We start from the raw sequence: 17,779 nt of genomic DNA on the forward strand, positions 1-17,779 counted from the left end.
TTCCTAATCTGTTAGCAATAAAGAGTAAACCGGCACAGGCACCCCTGGAATCGCAGGACATGATCCCTGCTGCCCTGGGGGCCAGGCTCGCTGCCCCGGGGCCACATTTGCTTATGAGGTTGTCGCCTTCATGTTCACCAACAAGGTGATCGGTGAACAGAATGGATTTGAACTGGACCAGATTCAACCGGAGTCCTGTTGCAGTTCCAAAATGGATTTTGGTGCAAATCTTGTGAAGCATTCAGAAGGAATAGAGCAGTGGGATAAGCAGGAAGTGGACACAAGCTCCGTACGCCACCAGTAGTCATTCAGGGTTGGAGCTTAATTATCTATTGGGTGGGAGGTTCCTGATCTCAAACTTGCCAGCTGCTGATGGGGGAGGGTCTTCAGAATCACTGCTCCGCAGGGAATGCTGACTGCACCGGCGGGGCTCCTGCCTGACTGCACCGGCGGGGCTCCTGCCTGACTGCAGCAAGGGTGGTTAACTACCCACCTCCATTTGATCAAGTATTTCAGCCCCAGAACATCGCTGCATGAGTTCCTCAGGGCAGTGTCCTAGGCCCAACCAACCTCAGCTGCTTCATCAATGACCTTCCCTCCATCATAAGGTCCGAAGTGGGATGTTTGCTGATGATTGCACAGTGTTCAGTGCCATTCGCAACTCCTTAGAAAATGAAGCAGTCCGTGTCTGCATGCAGCAAGACCGGGTCAGCATTCAGGCTTCGGCTGATAAGTGGCAAGTAACATTCACGCCACATTCGCCAGGCATTGACCATCTCCAACTAGAGAGTCTAACCACCTCCCCTTGACATTCAGTAGCACTACCATCATTTAATCCCCCACCATCATCATCCTGGAGATCATCATTAACCAGAATATTAACTGGACCAGTCACACAGATACTGTGGCAACAAGAGCTGGTCAGAGGCTGGGTATTCTGTGGCAATTGTCTCACCTCTGGATTCCCCAAAGCCTTTCCACTATCTACAAGGCCCAAGTCAGGAGTGTGATGGAATACTCTCCACTTGCCTAGATGACTGCAGCTCCAACACTGAAGAAGCTCAATGCCATCCAGGACAAAGCAGCCCTGCTTGATTGGCACCCCATCCACCACCTTCAACATTCACTCCCTCCACCACCGATGCACCATGGTTACAGTGTGTACCATCTACAAGATGCACTGCAGCAACTCCCAAACCCGTGACCTCTAGCACCTAGAAGGGCAAGGGCAGCAGGTGCATGAGAACACCACCACCTGCAAGTTCCCCTCCAAGTCACACACCATCCTGACTTGGAAATATATCGCTGTTCCTTCATCGTCGCTGGGTCAAAGTCCTGGAACTCCCTCCCTAACAGCACTGTGGGAGTTCCTTGACCACAAGGACTACAGCGGTACAAGAAGACGTCTCATCACCATCTTCATTAATTAGGGACGGGCAATAAACGCTGGTGTTGCCAGCCATCCCGTGAATGAATAATAAAAAAACAAATTCCTGGTGCATTGCTGGCAAAGTAAAATCAATTACTAGAGAGGAAAGTGAGTTAAACTCTGGCACTTCCAGGGCAGCACCCCTCTGACTCATGATTTTGCACTGGAGTGGGGAGAACAGGTTCATGGTCTATGTATAGAAATCCAATTTATTATCTCCGCCCCTCGGCTATCCTAAACCCGCTACATCTCTGATCCCAGCAAGTGAGGAGTGACTGCAATTTGCGTGCTTGTGTTTTTTCAGGGTGTGGGTTAATTTAAGTATTTCCAGGTGAGATTGGTGCATGTTGATGGCCTGTGTGCATTAGTGTACTGTTAACTAATTTCAACCAGCTGTGGCTCATTGGGTAACTGAGCCATACAGGTGAGGAAAGTCGCGGTTTGGTGTTATCTGAGGTCAATTGGGGCAACTATAATCGCTCTTCCCTCCCCACCTGTAGGAAAGGAAGGTCCTCAAATATTGACTAACACTTAAGTCGTCTGCTATACTAAATCAGGACCCCTCCCCCCACTAAGTTACAACTTCCCAGGGTGGGCCGTGCTGAGGCTATTCCCTCCCAATATTCGCACTCCGTGAGCGGTAAAAGTGCATCTACAAACAATGGGCGCTTGGAGGAAGAATTAATTCCTTAAGTGGTGGCCCGACGTTAAGTGTGTTTCCGTATGAAGTGGTTGATTAGGAGTGCTGCCGGGGAGCGGGTCTGTCTGAATTTCCAAATCTTCCATTTCCTGCTTCCTATGCACCAGTCTCCTTTTCCTGACTCTGCATCCTGTTTTTCTGCTTTTAGCCCCATCATGCGACTCAGCAGTAAGAAGATGGCCCGGTAAGTGGAAACTGTTTGCTCACGCCTGTAAACTTAAGAAGTTGAGAGTGAAAGTTTCTGGGGGTTTCAGCCGGAGAAATGCAATGGTGGGATGGTGAAGGGGAGAAGAATCCGTTGGAGAAAGGTGACCCCAGCAAACTCCGCAGTCTCCCCGGCACATGCTCGTTGCTTGCTGTCATTGTACGTAATGAGTGTGTTGGGAAGAAGTTGGGAAGTGGTATGGCCATGGGTCTTGGGCTGCGCTGCATGTGTGGTGGCCGATGGAAGAGTATGTAAGTATTTCTGTGAGCTTCGTACATCCAGTAAATGTTCACAAATTTAGCTGGCATTAATAAGAAAATTACAGGTCAATTAGCAGATGAAAGAGACGGATTGGTGTTTCAGATGTAACCGCTTTAATAACGATACTGATTCTGTCTCGAGTCTCGCACTGTTTTTCTCTTGCTGCTCGATCTGGTTTGCAGAATTTTCTGTGTTTGCAAATACAGCTGTTTCTCTGTTGCACAGACATTTTGAACAGCAGCTGAATTATAAGGGCTTTTGTTTCACACGTGTTTTTAAGGCACTCGGTTCTCATCAACCAGTCTGGGTACACAGATGAGGAGGGGCTGGGGAGTGTGGGGTGAAGGAATTAACTGCATAGGTGAGGAGGGGTTGTTACCTGGCTGCCCTGACTGGGGGGTGTTGTCTGTGATGTGTTGATGGACTCTGGATGTAAATGGTGATTGTACCACTCCCCGATGTGATGTAACAATTCTCATGTGCGAGTCACCTGACCCCCTCCGCTGGGCAGCAAGTGTCGTTACGTTCAATATGCGAGGAATCTCCTGTTGGATTCAGATGTGTTGAAGTGGACAGTCTGATGCTTTAAGATTGGAGCAAGAGACTGGAAACAAACTGCAGGGCGGGAATCCATTCCTTCAGAAGGGAAGGGCGGGCTATGTTGGTTAATACACTGGCTTGTTTCTGTAAAGTGCCAGTGCAGTGGAAGCTGGGTGCTTGCAGGATATGCTGAAATGTGTGACTCGCCGTATCAAACTGCAAGTTGTATTTGAGTCGATGGCGAATCAGACTTTGACTGCGTTGCTGTGAAGCGCCTGGCACTGCTTGTCCGAGCAGTCACACTGAGCGTCTCCAACACAAAGAGGACTTGCACTGTGCTGTCAGTTGTGGAAGCGGGCTTTGTCTCTCGATACTGAACACATTGTCTAATTGCAGGCACCTCCAGCAGAACAGTGCAGTCAGCAGTGACGGTATGGAGAATCTGTCCAAGGATACACTGGGCTTCATCCCCTCGGATCTCACTGATCAGGTCAGAGTTTGAATTTGGCAAAAGCTTGGGAGTTTCTTTAAACGTTTAACTTTGTTTGAAGGCCACTAGTGTTTGGTACTTTGTTTCTAGCCAAACTTTGTCTTCAGCTCACATTTGAAAGCTTAGTCTGGGATAATTGTTTTGGTATTGACAAGTGCAGCTCTGCTCTGAGTCCCTGTTTTGTATTTGCACAAATTCTCCTCATTTTCCTTCCCCCCCCCCCCCCACCCCCACAGTTCTCACCAGCTTGTGTGCCCCTCGTGGCCAGGAGCAGCTGAGCCTCACTTGTCGCTCTTCAGCCAGCTGTCTGAGACACAACGGAGTATAGGAACTGGAGTGAGGGACTGAGAGCTGTGTTTTCTTCCCCCGCCCCCGCCAGACCCCATGGCACCAAATACTGTTACTTCACCATGCTGTCTGTCTCTCTCTGATATGCAGGTGATATTCCTGGAGAAGCGAGTCACTGAGTTGGAGCAGGACAGTACAACCAACGGAGAAATCCACAGCCGCCTGAGGCAGGAGAACTTGCAGCTGGTACACAGGTAGGATTCACAGCACCTGTCCCCGTGCCCCCAGCACCTGTTCCCGTCCATCCCCCCCTCCAGTCTGGGTGCTACCCCAGCTGGTACACAGGTAGGATTCACAGCACCTGTCCCCGTGCCCCCAGCACCTGTTCCCGTCCATCCCCCCCCTCCAGTCTGGGTGCTACCCCAGCTGGTACACAGGTAGGATTCACAGCACCTGTCCCCGTGCCCCCAGCACCTGTTCCCGTCCATCCCCCCCCTCCAGTCTGGGTGCTACCCCAGCTGGTACACAGGTAGGATTCACAGCACCTGTCCCCGTGCCCCCAGCACCTGTTCCCGTCCATCCCCCCCCTCCAGTCTGGGTGCTACCCCAGCTGGTACACAGGTAGGGCTCCCAGCACCTGTTCCCGTCCCTCCTCCAGTGAGGGTGCTACCCCAGCTTGGTACACATGTAGGACACTCAGCACCTGTCCTCGTCCCTCCTCCAGTGAGGGTGCTACCCATCCCCAGATGTACCTGAACTGGGCTCAGCATGGTGCGATTATCTTGGACCCTCGGTGCAGCGCAGTCAGACCTTTTGGACATTGGTTTGCAAACCAAAAACATACTACAAATGGACTGCAGTGATGGAATATGTTTTAAATTATACATTTATACTTTTAAAATGTTACTTTTGAAGGAGGAGCTGATTGGATTTACATTAGTGCTCAAGTTTCAAAATGCCTGATTGTCCTACATTAAACCAATTCAATTAAAACGATCCAGTCACACTTTGACCACAAGCAGGAATTCCGTAGCTGAAGTGCCTTTTAACTCCCGGTCTCCCTCCGATGTCCAGGACTGACTCGACAAGCTGGGTATATTAACGAGAAAGGAAACAGTTGCATTTATTGTGACTTTGTGTCGTCAGGCCTTCAAAGTGCACCATATCCAATAATGATTTTGAGGTGCAGTCACTGATCTGTAGACAAACATAGTAGCTAACGTGTACACGAGATCTCCCTGAACAGCAAACGTGATGAATGAGCTGTTTGTCAGGGAAGAATACAGACGATAATGTATTCCATGACTCTGTTGCACTTCGGATAGTTCAGGTAGTATGTGCTGCAGAGATTTCCCCTCCGTACAGTTCTGGTGCATCTGTGAATAGTCCGTACAAGGTTCGCTGAAAGTTGATGCTGAAAATAGATGTCTCTGCTGCACAAGAATAGTGAAAGCAGCAGCCCAGCCACTTGTGGCAGTGCTAGTGCTCATTCTCTGCCTCTCTGTGTACAGGGCCAATGCACTGGAGGAACAGCTCAAAGAGCAGGAGACCAGGTCCGAACAGATGTTACTGGAGGAAATCAAAAAACAGAAAGATGCTCTGAGCAAAGTGGATCGAGAGCAGGTCATTGCGATTGAAAATCTGCATACCAGGTAAGTGTGCATCTCGTAATGCGTGTGTACCTGTGCTAATCCCCACCTCCAACTACATCTTGGCAGGGGTGGGATAACAGAACATAGGAAATAGGAACAAGAGTAGGCCATTTGTCCCTTTTGAGCCTGCTCTGCCACTTAATAAGATCATGGCTGATCTACTTCAATTCCACTTTCCTGCACTATCCTCATATCCCTTGATTCCCTTTTAATATTCAAAAATATTGATCTCTGTCTTGAATACACTCCATGACTGAGCCTCCACAGCCCTCTGGGGTAGAGAATTCAAAAGATTCACCACCCTCTGAATGAAGAAGTTTCTCCTCATCTCAGTCCTAAATGGCTGACCCCTTATTATGAGACTGTGACCCCTGGTTCTAGACTCCCCAGCCCGGGGAACCATCCTCCCTGCATCTACCCTATCAAGTCTTGTAAGAATTTAGTATGTTTCAATGAGATCACCTCTCCTTCTTCTGATCTTTGGAGAATATAGGCCTAGTCTACTCAATTTCTCTTCATAGAACAATGGCCCCCCAATCTCAGGAATCTATCTGGTCAACCTTCATTGCACTCCCTCTATGGTAAGTATATCCTTACCCACCAAAACTGTACACACTACTCCAGGGCCCTATATAATTGCAGTGAGACATCTTTACTCTTATACTCAAATCCTCTTATAATAAAGGCCAACATACCATTTGCTTTCTTAATTGCTTGATGTACCTGCATGTTAACTTTCAGTGATTCATGTACAAGGACACCCAGGTTCCTCTGAACCCCAACATTTCCCAATCTCTCTCCATTTAAAAAAATACTCAGGAAAAATAGGGGAAAAAAGTGGATAACTTCACATTTCTCCACATTATATTCCATTTGCCTTGTTCATGGCCACTCACTTAGCCTGTCTATATCCCCTTGGAAGCCTCTTTGCATCCTCCTCGCAACTTACATTCCCACCTAGCTCTGTATATTCAGCAAACTTGGATATATTACATTTGGTCACCTCATCCAAATCATTGATACAGATTGTGAATAGCTGAAGCCCAAGCTCTGATCCTTGTGGTACCCAACTAGTTATAGCCTGCCAACCTGAAAACGATCTGTTTATTCCTACTCTGTTTCCTGTCCATTAACCAATCCTCAATCCATGCTAATATATTGCCCCCAATCGCAAGAGCCCTAATTGTGTTTAATAACCTCTCTGTGGTACCTTATCGAATGCCTTCTGAAAATTCAAATACACCACATCCACTGGTTCCCCCTTATCGAATCTGCTAGTTACAACCTCAATAACAGATTTGTCAAACATGTTGACTCTGCCCAATCCTATTATTTTCTAAGTGCCCTGTTGCCTCGTCCTTAACAGATTCTAGCATTTTCCCACTACTGATGTCCGACTAACTGGTCTGTAGTTGCCCGTTTTTTTCTCTCCCTCTTTTCTTAAGAAAAACTTAGAATCTGGCAATGAGCCAAGAATAGGAGCAGTGTAGTCTCCCGTATCTGATTTGCATTCTGGCTGGAGATCAGTGGTCCCTGACACCAGCCATTGTTCTCCGTCTGGAAGGTTAAGGCCCCGTGTGAAGCGTGCTGGTACTCTGTCTTTATTTGAGTTAGTGAAAGTATGTTCAGTCGTCACTGATGCTGCTGCGTGAAAACGCATGTACAGTTGGATGGATCCACAGAAAGGAGGAATTTGTCCCTTGTTTAGGAGCAGGAATCTATCTCTCCCCTGATTCTAATGTTTACCTTCTGTACTACTCCAAAATGGGCACTGTGGTTTCGAACTCAATTATCCGACTGGAGAGAGACCTCTAGTGCATGCGTCAGTAATTCACAGCTTTAATTATTGCAGTGGTATCGGTCGTAGGGGAGGGAGGTACTGTGAAAGTGATCTTGGTGAGTTGCTGCACTGCATCCTGTTGAGCGTATGTACCACGGCCACATTGCACCAATGGTGGAGGGAGTGTGGGTATTGAGTCCAGCAGCAGGGAAGTTGAGCAATTGGCTTATTCTATATGGGATGGTGTTGAGTTTCTTCAGTGCTGTTGCAGCTGCCCCCATCCAGGTGAGTGGTGTGTATTTATCACACTCCCGACCCAGAATCTTGTAGATGGTGGAGGGACTGGGGGTGAGCCACTTGTGGAGTATCCAGTCTTTGCCCGCACATGCAGGCACATTGTAGATGTGGTCTGCTCAATGGTGACCTCCAAGATGTTCATACAGGAGCACTTGGCAATGGTGGTGATGTTGAAGGTCAGCGGGCGGTGGTTGGGCAGTTTCCTGTCGATGGTCATTGGTTGGCATGGATGTTACCAGCCACTTGTCCGTCCAAGCCTGGATGTTGTTGGAGTCCTGTAGATAGCTGGCCTGGGCTAAGGACGCTACCATTAGGATCCCCTACAGTGATGTGGGGAAGGAACTGAGCCTTTGGAAGCCTGAGTTGATGGAAACCAACAAGAATAACACTGGACAATTTCAAAGATAACCAGATAGTCAGCACATCAATTTTTCAGGTATGTTGTGCCAGAGACTGTAGAAGGTTGGGAGGTGTCCAGGGCACTGACTGACGATGCACATTAATTATTGAATAGGCTGAGATGCCGTAAAAACAAATGTGCAACAAACTCAATCAGCAGGAGCCTCGACTCATCAATGTCAAAGACAAATGCCTAAGGGCTTTGAAAAGAAAGCTATTAGATTATTTTATCTTGAGTGACTTGAAGAAGCTTTGTTTGGTCTCTAACCTGTAGGTCAGCAACCATGTCCATTTTGTGGGTTTGCATGGAGTCCAGTGCCAAGAGAGCTTTGGGATTAAATAGTCTCCTTAACAGCCACATCAGACTTTAACATGACCACTTGAGGCATTTAGTTATTCTCACTGTGCACAGTAACACTGGATGATATTTATTTCTTTGGTAATCTTTTGTTTAAATCATTGGCTCGGAGTTTGCAATGGACTTTTACCCCTTTGAAATTGACCGCCACTTCAGGATTTAGCGCAAGCACATCCTAACTCAGAAATGCTGAAGTTCACTGCTCCGAAACTGGCTGCGCTTTGCGCCCCCCGCCCCTGATCGGCAATCTGTGTAATATGATAAATTAACGAAACTGACAAACTTGGGATTTTCTGTGATAATATCACTGCTAAATACGCCATTAAATGATGGGCCTTGTGGGATTAGGTGTAACTGGAGTTTTAACAACGTATTGACTGCTAAACAAATGTTACAGCCCTGAAAAACTATTAATTTTGTGAAGTCAAATTTCTCCATTGTGATTTTTTTTTAAACTTCAAAGAAACTTTAAAAGTAAATGTTTTTTTTTAAAAAAAAAAGGTATTCCTCTTTAAGGTTCTTTAATTGTTAATGGTTCCCTCTTCCTCAAATCTGCTGTCATCACCACTCTCCTCAAAAAAAACAACCCTCGACCCCTCCATCCTTGCAAACTACAGCCCATCTCCAACCTCCCTTTCCTCAAGTCCTTGGACGTGTTGACGCCTCCCAAATCCGTGCCCATCTTTCCCTGTTTGAATCCCTCCAATCCCGTTTCTGCGCCTGCCACAGCACGGAAACAGCCTTTGTGACTGTGACAAAGGCGTAAACTATTCCTCCTCGTCTTTCTTGACTTGTCTGCAGCCTTTGACATAGTTGACCACTCTATCCTTCGCCAACGCCTCTCTACCATCGTTCAGCTGGGTGGAACTGTACTCGCCTGGTTCCATTCTTATCTATCTAATCGTAGCCAGAGAATCATCTGCAATGGCTTCTCTTCCCAATCCTGCATCGATTTATCCTTGGCTCCCTCCCATTTTTCATCTACATGTTGCCCCTTGGCGACATCATCCGGAAACACAGCGTCAATTTCCACATGTATGCTGATGACACTCAGCTCTACCTCACCACCACTTCACTCGATCCCTCCACCGTCTCTAAACTGTCAGATGCTTATCCGACATCCAGTTCTGGATGAGCAGAAATTTTCTCCCATTGAATATCGGGAAGACCAAAGCCATTGTTTTTGGTCCCCGCCACAAACTCCATTCCATGGCCACTGACTCCATCCCTCTCCCCAACATCTTTGAGGCTTGGTGTCATATTTGACCCTGAAACGAGCTTTCGACCACATCTGCATATCTAAGACCGCCTATTTCCACCTCCGTAACATCGCCTGTCTCTGCCCTTGCCTCAGCTCATCCGCTGCTGATGCCCTCATCCATGCCTTTAGACTTGACTATTCCAACGCACTCCTGATGGCCTCCTACATTCTACCCTATGTAAACTAGAGGTGATCCAAAACTCGGCTGCCTGTGACCTAACTCGCACTAAGTCATGTTCACCCATCACCCCTGTGCTCGCTGACCTACATTGGCTTCCGGTTAAGCAATGCCTCGATTTCAAAATTATCATCCTTATTTTCAAATCCTTCCATGGCCTCTCCCCTCCCTATCTCTCCAATCTCCTCCAGCCCCATAAACCACCCCCCCCCATCCCCCAAGATGTCTGCACTCCTCTAATTCTGCCCTCTTGAGAATCCCTGATTATAATCGTACCTTCTGTTGCCTAGGCCCCAAGCACTGCAACTCCCTGCCTAAACCTCTTCGTCTCTGCCTCTCTTTCCTCCTTCAAGACGCTCCTTAAAACCTACCTCTTTGACCAAACTTTTGGTCATCTGCCCTAATTTCTGCTTGTGCAACTCTGTGTCAAATCTTTTATCTTGTAATACTCCTGTGAAGTGCCTTGGGCCGTTTCACTGCTGTATAAATACAAGTTGTTGATTATGCAGGTGTACCTTTCCCCATGTGAGAACCTCAATCTTTGTTTTGCTCGCTAACATTTTTTTTTAAAAGTCAGAATAAAAGCAACTTCTTCACTTCCTAGTTCCCTGTCTGAGAATTCTGCATTGTAATTGGCTGCTTAGACAGCTTGTTGACATCACAGCCGGTCGTGCAATGGAATTCCCACTAAACTGCACTGATCTCAACTGCATGTCAAAAATGGCAAACTTCTCGCCACTGAGATCGAGATATGTGGGCAGCTTTCTTCAGGGCCAGCAGTGAACATATTTGTTTTACCGCTGACTGCAATTTAAGGGACTTTGACTAACTTTTTACCATTTACTGTACAAGACAGCACCATGGCACTTGTTTGTGATCATAAGAATTAGGAGTAGGAGTAGGCCATTTGACCCCTTAAGCCTGCTCCGCCATTCAGTAAGATCATGGCTGATCTTCTACCTCAACTCCACTTTCCTGCACTATCCCCATATCCCTTGATTCTCTTTATATTTAAAAATCTATCGATCTGTCTTAAATATATTCAACAACTGAGCCTCCACAGCCCTCTGGGTTAGAGAATTCCAAAGATTTACCATTCTCAAGAAATTTCTCCTAAATGGCCGACCTCTTATTCTGAGACTGTGACCCCTGGTTCTTGACTCCCCAGCCAGGGGAAACATCCTCCCTGCATCTACCCTGCCAAGCCCTGTAAGAATTTTGTATATTTCAATTAGGTCACTTCTCATTCATCTAAACTCTAGAGAATATAGGTCTAGTCTACTCAATCTCTCCTCTTAGGACAATCCCTCCATCCGAGAAATCAGTCTGGTGAACCTTCGTTGCACTCCCTCAATGCCACATATATCCTTCCTTGGGGTAAGGAGACCAAAACTGTACACAATACTCCAGGTGTGGTCTCACCAGGGCCCTAAATAATTGCAGTAAGATGTCTTTACTTTTGTACTCTTTCCTCAAATCCTCTTGTACTAAAGGCCAACATACCATTTGTTAATTGCTTGCTGTACCTGCATGTTAACTTTCAGTGATTCGTGTACAAGGACACCCAGGTCCCTCTGAACACCAACATTTCCCAATCTCTCTCCATTTTAAAAAATACTTTGCTTTTCTATTTTTCCTACCAAAGTGGGTAACTTCACATTTCTCCACATTAATATTCCATTTGCCATGTTCTTGCCCACTCACTTAACCTGTCTATATTCCCTTGAAGTCTCTTTGCATTCTCCATACAAAAGTAGGTGGGAATGAGAGTTGTATCATCAGGAAACTTGTATAATATTACATTTGTTCCCCTTATCCAAATCCTTGTTATAAATTGTGAATAAGTGAGGCCCAAGCACTGATCCTTGCCCCACCAGTTACAATCTGCCAGCCTGAAAATGACCCATTTATTCCTACTGCTTTATGTCTGTTAACCAATCCTCAGTCCATGTTAGTATATTACCCTGAATCCCATGAGCCCTAATTGTGTTTAATAACCCCTTGTGTGGCACCTTATCAAATGCCTTCTGAAAATCCAAATGCACCACATCCACTGGTCCCCGTTTCCCCCCCCCCCCCCCCTCCTTATCTATTCTGCTAGTTACAACCACAAAAGACAAACCAATTTGTCAAACATGATTTCCCTTTCCTAAATCTGTGTTGACTCTGTCCAATCACCACGTCCTTAATAATGAATTCTAGTATTTCCCCTACTACTGATGTCAGGCTAACTGGTCTGTAATTCCCCGTTTTCTCTCTCCCTCCTTTCTTAAATAGTGGGGTTACATTTGCCATCTTCAAAAAGTGGGAATCTTTCCAGTATCTCTAGAATTTTGGAAGATGACAACCATCATCTCTATAGCTACCTCTTTCAATATGCTAGGATGTAAATCCACGGCTTTCAGTCCCATTTAATTACTCCGGTACTTTTTTAAATTAATACTAATTTCTTTCAATTCCTCCTCCTCGCTAGACCCTTGGTTCTCCACTATTTCCAGGAGGATTTTTGCACTGCTTTCCATGAAAACAAACACACAGTATTTGTTTAACTTCTCTGCCATTTCTTTATTCCCTGTTATAATTTCTACTGTCTCGGCCTGTTAAAGATGTTACCTATGTCTTCTCCCCCCCCACCCCACCTGTACACCGTTGTGTTTTACATGACATCGAAACTTGCCTATGTTGCTGGAACTTGCCCATGTTGCATGCCGTGTGATACGGCTCGGGTATTGGGCATCACATGATAGCCAAGTGTGTCAATGACAACCTGTTCTCATTTGACCATCTTCAGCAATACCTTTAACAGAGGCGTGGGGTTTGATTTACCATTTGGGGGGGAAAGAATGTTCAAACCTTAAACTCAAACTGGATTTCCCGTTTCTTCAGAAGTGGCATGTCACCCCTTGTAGTTGAGCAACTAACTGTGTTTAACTGGTGGGTGACTGTTGAGATTGGTTCTGTTCCTCCTTTAGTGAGTGCTCAGTAGTTAAAGCTTGCTACCTGATCAGTGAGGTGGTTACTCTGCACAGTACAGTTTGTACACCGTAAAGACCGTTGTAGGATGTGCAGCCTTTGGCAATGAATCAAAAAGGTGTTACGATTGTGCATCTGTCTGCACACAGGTTACAGCAGCTGGACGAGGAGAATGGGGAATTACGAGCATGCATTCCCTGCCTTCGCGCTAATGTCGAGAGACTGGAGGAGGTAGGTTCATGTTTTCTTTGACTGATTTGTTTATATAAGCTCGTGACTTCCATCTCCTGTCAACCTAGCTCACTGTTCCTTGTGATGTAGCAAGTCTTAACTTCTCTGTCTGTGACCTTTTATCACCCAGTCTCTGTATCGGGGGAGGGGGAGAGGGAGAGGGGGAGAGGAGGAGGAGAGGGAGAGGAGTGGTGTGTGGGGGTTACACACTCGCTCTGTGGGGGGGGGGGGGTTACACACTCGCTCCGTGGTGTGGGGGGGAAGGGCGCTTACACGCTCGCTCTGCGGTGGGGGGGGGGGGGGGTTTGCACGCTCGCTCTGCAATGTGGGGGGGGAGGGGTTTGCACGCTCGCTCTGCAATGTGGGGGGGGAGGGGTTTGCACGCTCGCTCCGCGGTGTGGGGGGGGGTTTGCACGCTCGCTCCGCGGTGTGGGGGGTTTGGACGCTCGCTCCGTGGTGGGGGGAGGGCGCTTGCTCCGCGATGTGGGGGGGTTTGCACACTAGCTCCGGTGGGGGAGGCGTTTACACTCTCGCTGCGCTCACTCTCTGGTGTTTGCCGTTTCAGGAGAAACAGAAGCTGTTGGATGAAGTGGATGACCTGACTCAGAAACTGAAGGATGAGCAGGAGAGTAACCAGAAGCTGTCAGATAAACTCTTACACAAACAATACCAGTTTCAGAAAGAAAAGGAAGCTACTCAAGAGGTGAGACGTCGAGCCTTCTCTTTCCCCCACTCCCCTCCCTAGCCCAAAGAAGCAGAGACCTGTCCCGTCTCTAATACTCTCCTTCACTAAAAGACTCAAAAAGTTTCAGCTTCAAACAATGAATCATCTGAAACTTGATGTGATGTTTCCTGAATTGCGTCGAACAATTCCTCGTTGCTCTGTGACTGCCAACAGAATCCTGCCACCACTCACTGGCCCAGACTAGATGTGGTTGACTTTGTTTTTTCCCTCTGGTTTCCAGCTCATCGAAGATCTGCGGAAGCAATTGGAGCAGCTGCAACTCTTCAAACTGGATGCTGAGCGGTTGCGAGGACGGTCGAGCAGTATTGGGTTGCAGGAATACAACAGCCGCAATCGAGAGACTGAACTGGAGCAGGAGATTAAACGGCTGAAACAGGTACAAGTGATTGGGGTTCTCCCTCCCTGCAGTAAGGCTGAGGCTTTCGTGTTTGTGCCAGTCGGACAGTTAGTATCTAACATCTTGCCTCTTCCATTTTCTAGGATAACCGAAATCTGAAGGAACAGAACGACGAGCTGAATGGACAGATCATTAACCTGAGTATCCAGGGAGCCAAGAGCCTTTTCACAGCCTCTATTGCAGAATCTCTGGCTGCAGAAATCAGCTCCGTTTCCAGGGATGAAGTAAGTTACAGTTTGGACTTTGCCTCTGCACTTTTTAAAAAAAAAAAAAAATCTATTAGCCTTTTATTTATTTTTTAAAGCGCAACAATTTATAGGCACAAGAGTTTTGTCAGTGGTGCCCACAGCCCAAATGGCATTGCTGGACCGAGTGTGTGTGTACAGGATCCTGTACAATACTGGTTAGGGTTTGTGATCAGTTAGCTGCCGGTTGCTGCGGGTGGGGATTGGGGCAGAGACGAGTTGGTATGTGTGGAATATGTACACCTGGAGCTGTGCCCCCAGCCTTGATGTTTAAATGCACTGTAACTGCCTCAATGCTGTTTTTCTGTCTTGATCGCAGCTTATGGAGGCTATTCAGAAACAGGAAGAGATCAACTACAGGCTGCAGGATTACATCGACCGAATCGTCGTGGCCATCATGGAGACCAACCCTGCAATTCTCGAGATCAAACAGACTGAGGCACACTCCTAGCCTCTCTCAGGACCAGTATCCAAACAGTAGCTCTTCTGTCGTTTGTGTAAATCGTGAGGCAACTTCGCTGCAACAATTTTTGTCCTAACTCTCTGAACCCCATGGACCTGTGTAAATCCTGTCCACGTGCCAAGGTACGAAAGGCAGTTGTCATTTCCTGCAGGTTTTCTGTTCCCCTTTCACAGGCGGGCTTGTGAGGATCGTCGTACGGAGGGCTGCTGCACCTGCCGGGACTGTCCAGATCATACCCAGTAATACTACATCACATCATTAAAATGCAGTTAAGTAAGGTGACGCATTATTAATAGTGGGGGAGGGAAGAACAGTACCATGACTGAAGGCATAGCTTAAGGAGCTCTTGGGATTTCGGAGTGATGTTGGTGCATTTCTGTGCCACCCACTCTGATTGGGCTTGCGTTTGTGGGAGTTTGGGAGTTTTCTGGGCATGTAGCCGGTCACCGGATCCTGTACAATACTGGTTAGGGTTTGTGATCGGTGCAGTGGGATCTGCTGTTTTTCTCAGACATCGGCCCATTTGCACTTGTTGTGGAATCGTGACGAAGTGAAAGTGTTCACACATTGAATCTCGGATCTGACTCCATTTTGTTCAGGGTCATGGATCTACCATTTGCCCAGCCAGGACCATCGTCCCAGTACAGCTCTCTGTCTCCTTTACAGACTGGTTCTATTGAGCACACCCCAAACTTACAACAATGAGACTTTGACCTGAAACTGGTGAAAAGTCAGTTAGTAAATGTCAGGTCGATGGGACAATGGAAACACTTCAGCAGTTGCACCTTGATCTCCGACTTTCGGTTAGCGTGGCTGAGGGTTCCAATTGGCACTGTCAACTCTTTTTTTTTATTACTTTTCCCCCTAACATCACTATAAACAGATTGCACACGAACACTGCACAAGTATGTAACACCACACTACTCACTGTGGCACACCTGTAACACTAACTGTGCTGCGCACCAAGTACGTGACAATGGCACTGTTGTAACTGACACCACTTTGCACACTTGCTCACTGTTCTTTGTCCGGCTGTTGTGTTGCACCGATCCTGGCTCTATGGTGATGCTCACATTGATCCTCTGGTCCTTGTACATTTCTTCCCAACTAAAAGGATGATTTGGGCAGCTGACTCCCCATCTGCTGTGTGACACCAACTCATCAGCATGCTTGAGATCTGTGCAAATAAGGACAAGTGCCCAGTGACACTGCAACATTTATATAGTATTTATCACTTTTGGGCCCTTCCCTCTAATCTCCTTTAAAAGATTATAACTCCCTTACGCACACTTAAGACCCACTGAGGATTCAAGACATCTTGCTGGTTGCTGTAAAAGATGAGTGCATCATCCAGCTCTGCATGTTGAGGCATAGGGAGGGAGGGCTGCCACTGAATGAGTTGCCACTGCTAGAGGATTGAGAGTGGAGACTGTTGTATACATTGCTGCATGGTCCCAGTTCCTACTCCCTTCACTAGACCCTAACCCACCCTCCCATCCTCCTTTGCTGGTACGTGCAGACTTGCTGGGCAGTCTTGCTGTGCGATGTGAGGGGTTAATTTTCCCACAGGAATGTCCTGGTGTTTTGAAACATTGTGCTCTCCACTCAGGAGACATGTGCTGTGGCCCTTGCTGATGCGCAGATCCCCCCGGCCTGTTTGTCCCTCTCCGCCTGTAAAATCACTGATAAGGGAGTTTCCTCTAACCAGTGCTCAGTCTTGGTGGCTGTAAATTGGAAAAGGGAAAAGTGCAGTGAGATTGCAGGAAATGCTCACAACCTCTGAACACCCAGATACCCTGTGCATTGCATCCTTACGCATGAGGATTAGCTGCCGGGTTGTAGCCCTTTCAGCAACGGCTGGTAATGGTGAGGAGAGCCTCCCTTCAGTCTGTGTTGTTTAACCTGCGGTTGGAAGGTGTTACTGTGACACGGCAGGGCGCATGTGAGAGTTTCTGTTCTGGGAGCGTTCTCCTGGTGCCTCTCGTGCCTTCTGCATGAGCTCCGTTGATACAAGGTGCTGCTGTGTGCTTGTAAACTTTGCTGCATAGTCTGGTGTAAATCGATGTACATTTTGAATTTTCTATCCTTACACAGTAGAAAGTTATTTTTTATAGAATGAAGGCAGATTTATACAGATGTCGAATAACTAGTGGATTCATTAGTATCACTTGACAGCTTCTCAATTTTGTAAAGTCAATAGGTTGTGTCTGTATATAATCGGAAACTGACAGAGGGAGCAGGTTAAATGTTGATTTCTTTATGGGCAATGCATTAACTTTGCAGTCGCTAACCATGAAGAAGATGATACTGTTAATGATTATGTATAAATGAAATGTCTTGAAAATGCAAATATTTTGTCTTATCAATGTACTGTCCCTACAATCGGAGAAAACCAATGTAACTTGAGTGTGAGATTTAGCTCATCTTAAACTGTTTTTAAACAAAGTTCTGGTTTGTGCACTACTTCATCACCAGAGCTGTTCTAAGCATCAATACTTGCTGTTTATACAGAGCCTGCCCATCAACCAGGGAATAACATTGCATTGATCATCCATAGTAATCGTTGATTGTACAGAAATATTGGGTTTGCAATCCTGTATAGACTGGCTTTTCTTGGTGCTGAGGTATGGAATGAATGGTGATGTGTGGCTACTGTAAGCATCCAGACAGATTTACTAATTAAAATCTACAGCAACAATCCCCGCCTCTGCAAAGTTATTTGTGCATTGATCACCACTAGCTGCTCCATAAACCAAACCCTGCTGCAGTATTGTGAGCAGCATTACTCTGCAAATACCGGGGGAGGGGTGTGGAATAGTACAAATCCACTGCAGGCTGTTCTAGGTTTCTCCTGGTTATGTATCCTGACAGGTTTGTGTGTGTGTAC

At 46.9% G+C, this 17,779-nt stretch overlaps 1 protein-coding gene across 3 annotated transcripts in view; it reads left to right on the plus strand.

Moving 5' to 3' along the window:
* The window catches only part of rab11fip3 (RAB11 family interacting protein 3 (class II)), a 108,125-nt gene extending 90,535 nt beyond the window's left edge, over positions 1-17,590 (plus strand). For all 3 annotated transcript variants that reach the window (XM_070900857.1, XM_070900856.1, XM_070900855.1), the window contains exons 7-15: positions 2,278-2,313; positions 3,532-3,625; positions 4,064-4,167; positions 5,425-5,565; positions 12,961-13,042; positions 13,608-13,745; positions 14,008-14,163; positions 14,268-14,408; positions 14,749-17,590. In XM_070900857.1, the coding sequence (XP_070756958.1) occupies positions 2,278-2,313; positions 3,532-3,625; positions 4,064-4,167; positions 5,425-5,565; positions 12,961-13,042; positions 13,608-13,745; positions 14,008-14,163; positions 14,268-14,408; positions 14,749-14,880 (1,024 nt within the window). In that variant the 3' untranslated portion in view covers positions 14,881-17,590. The remainder of the gene's footprint in view (positions 1-2,277; positions 2,314-3,531; positions 3,626-4,063; positions 4,168-5,424; positions 5,566-12,960; positions 13,043-13,607; positions 13,746-14,007; positions 14,164-14,267; positions 14,409-14,748) is intronic.
* Positions 17,591-17,779: the final 189 nt, after the last annotated feature.

This window comes from Pristiophorus japonicus, chromosome 15 (genome assembly GCF_044704955.1).
Source record: "Pristiophorus japonicus isolate sPriJap1 chromosome 15, sPriJap1.hap1, whole genome shotgun sequence".
NCBI lineage: Eukaryota > Metazoa > Chordata > Chondrichthyes > Pristiophoridae > Pristiophorus > Pristiophorus japonicus.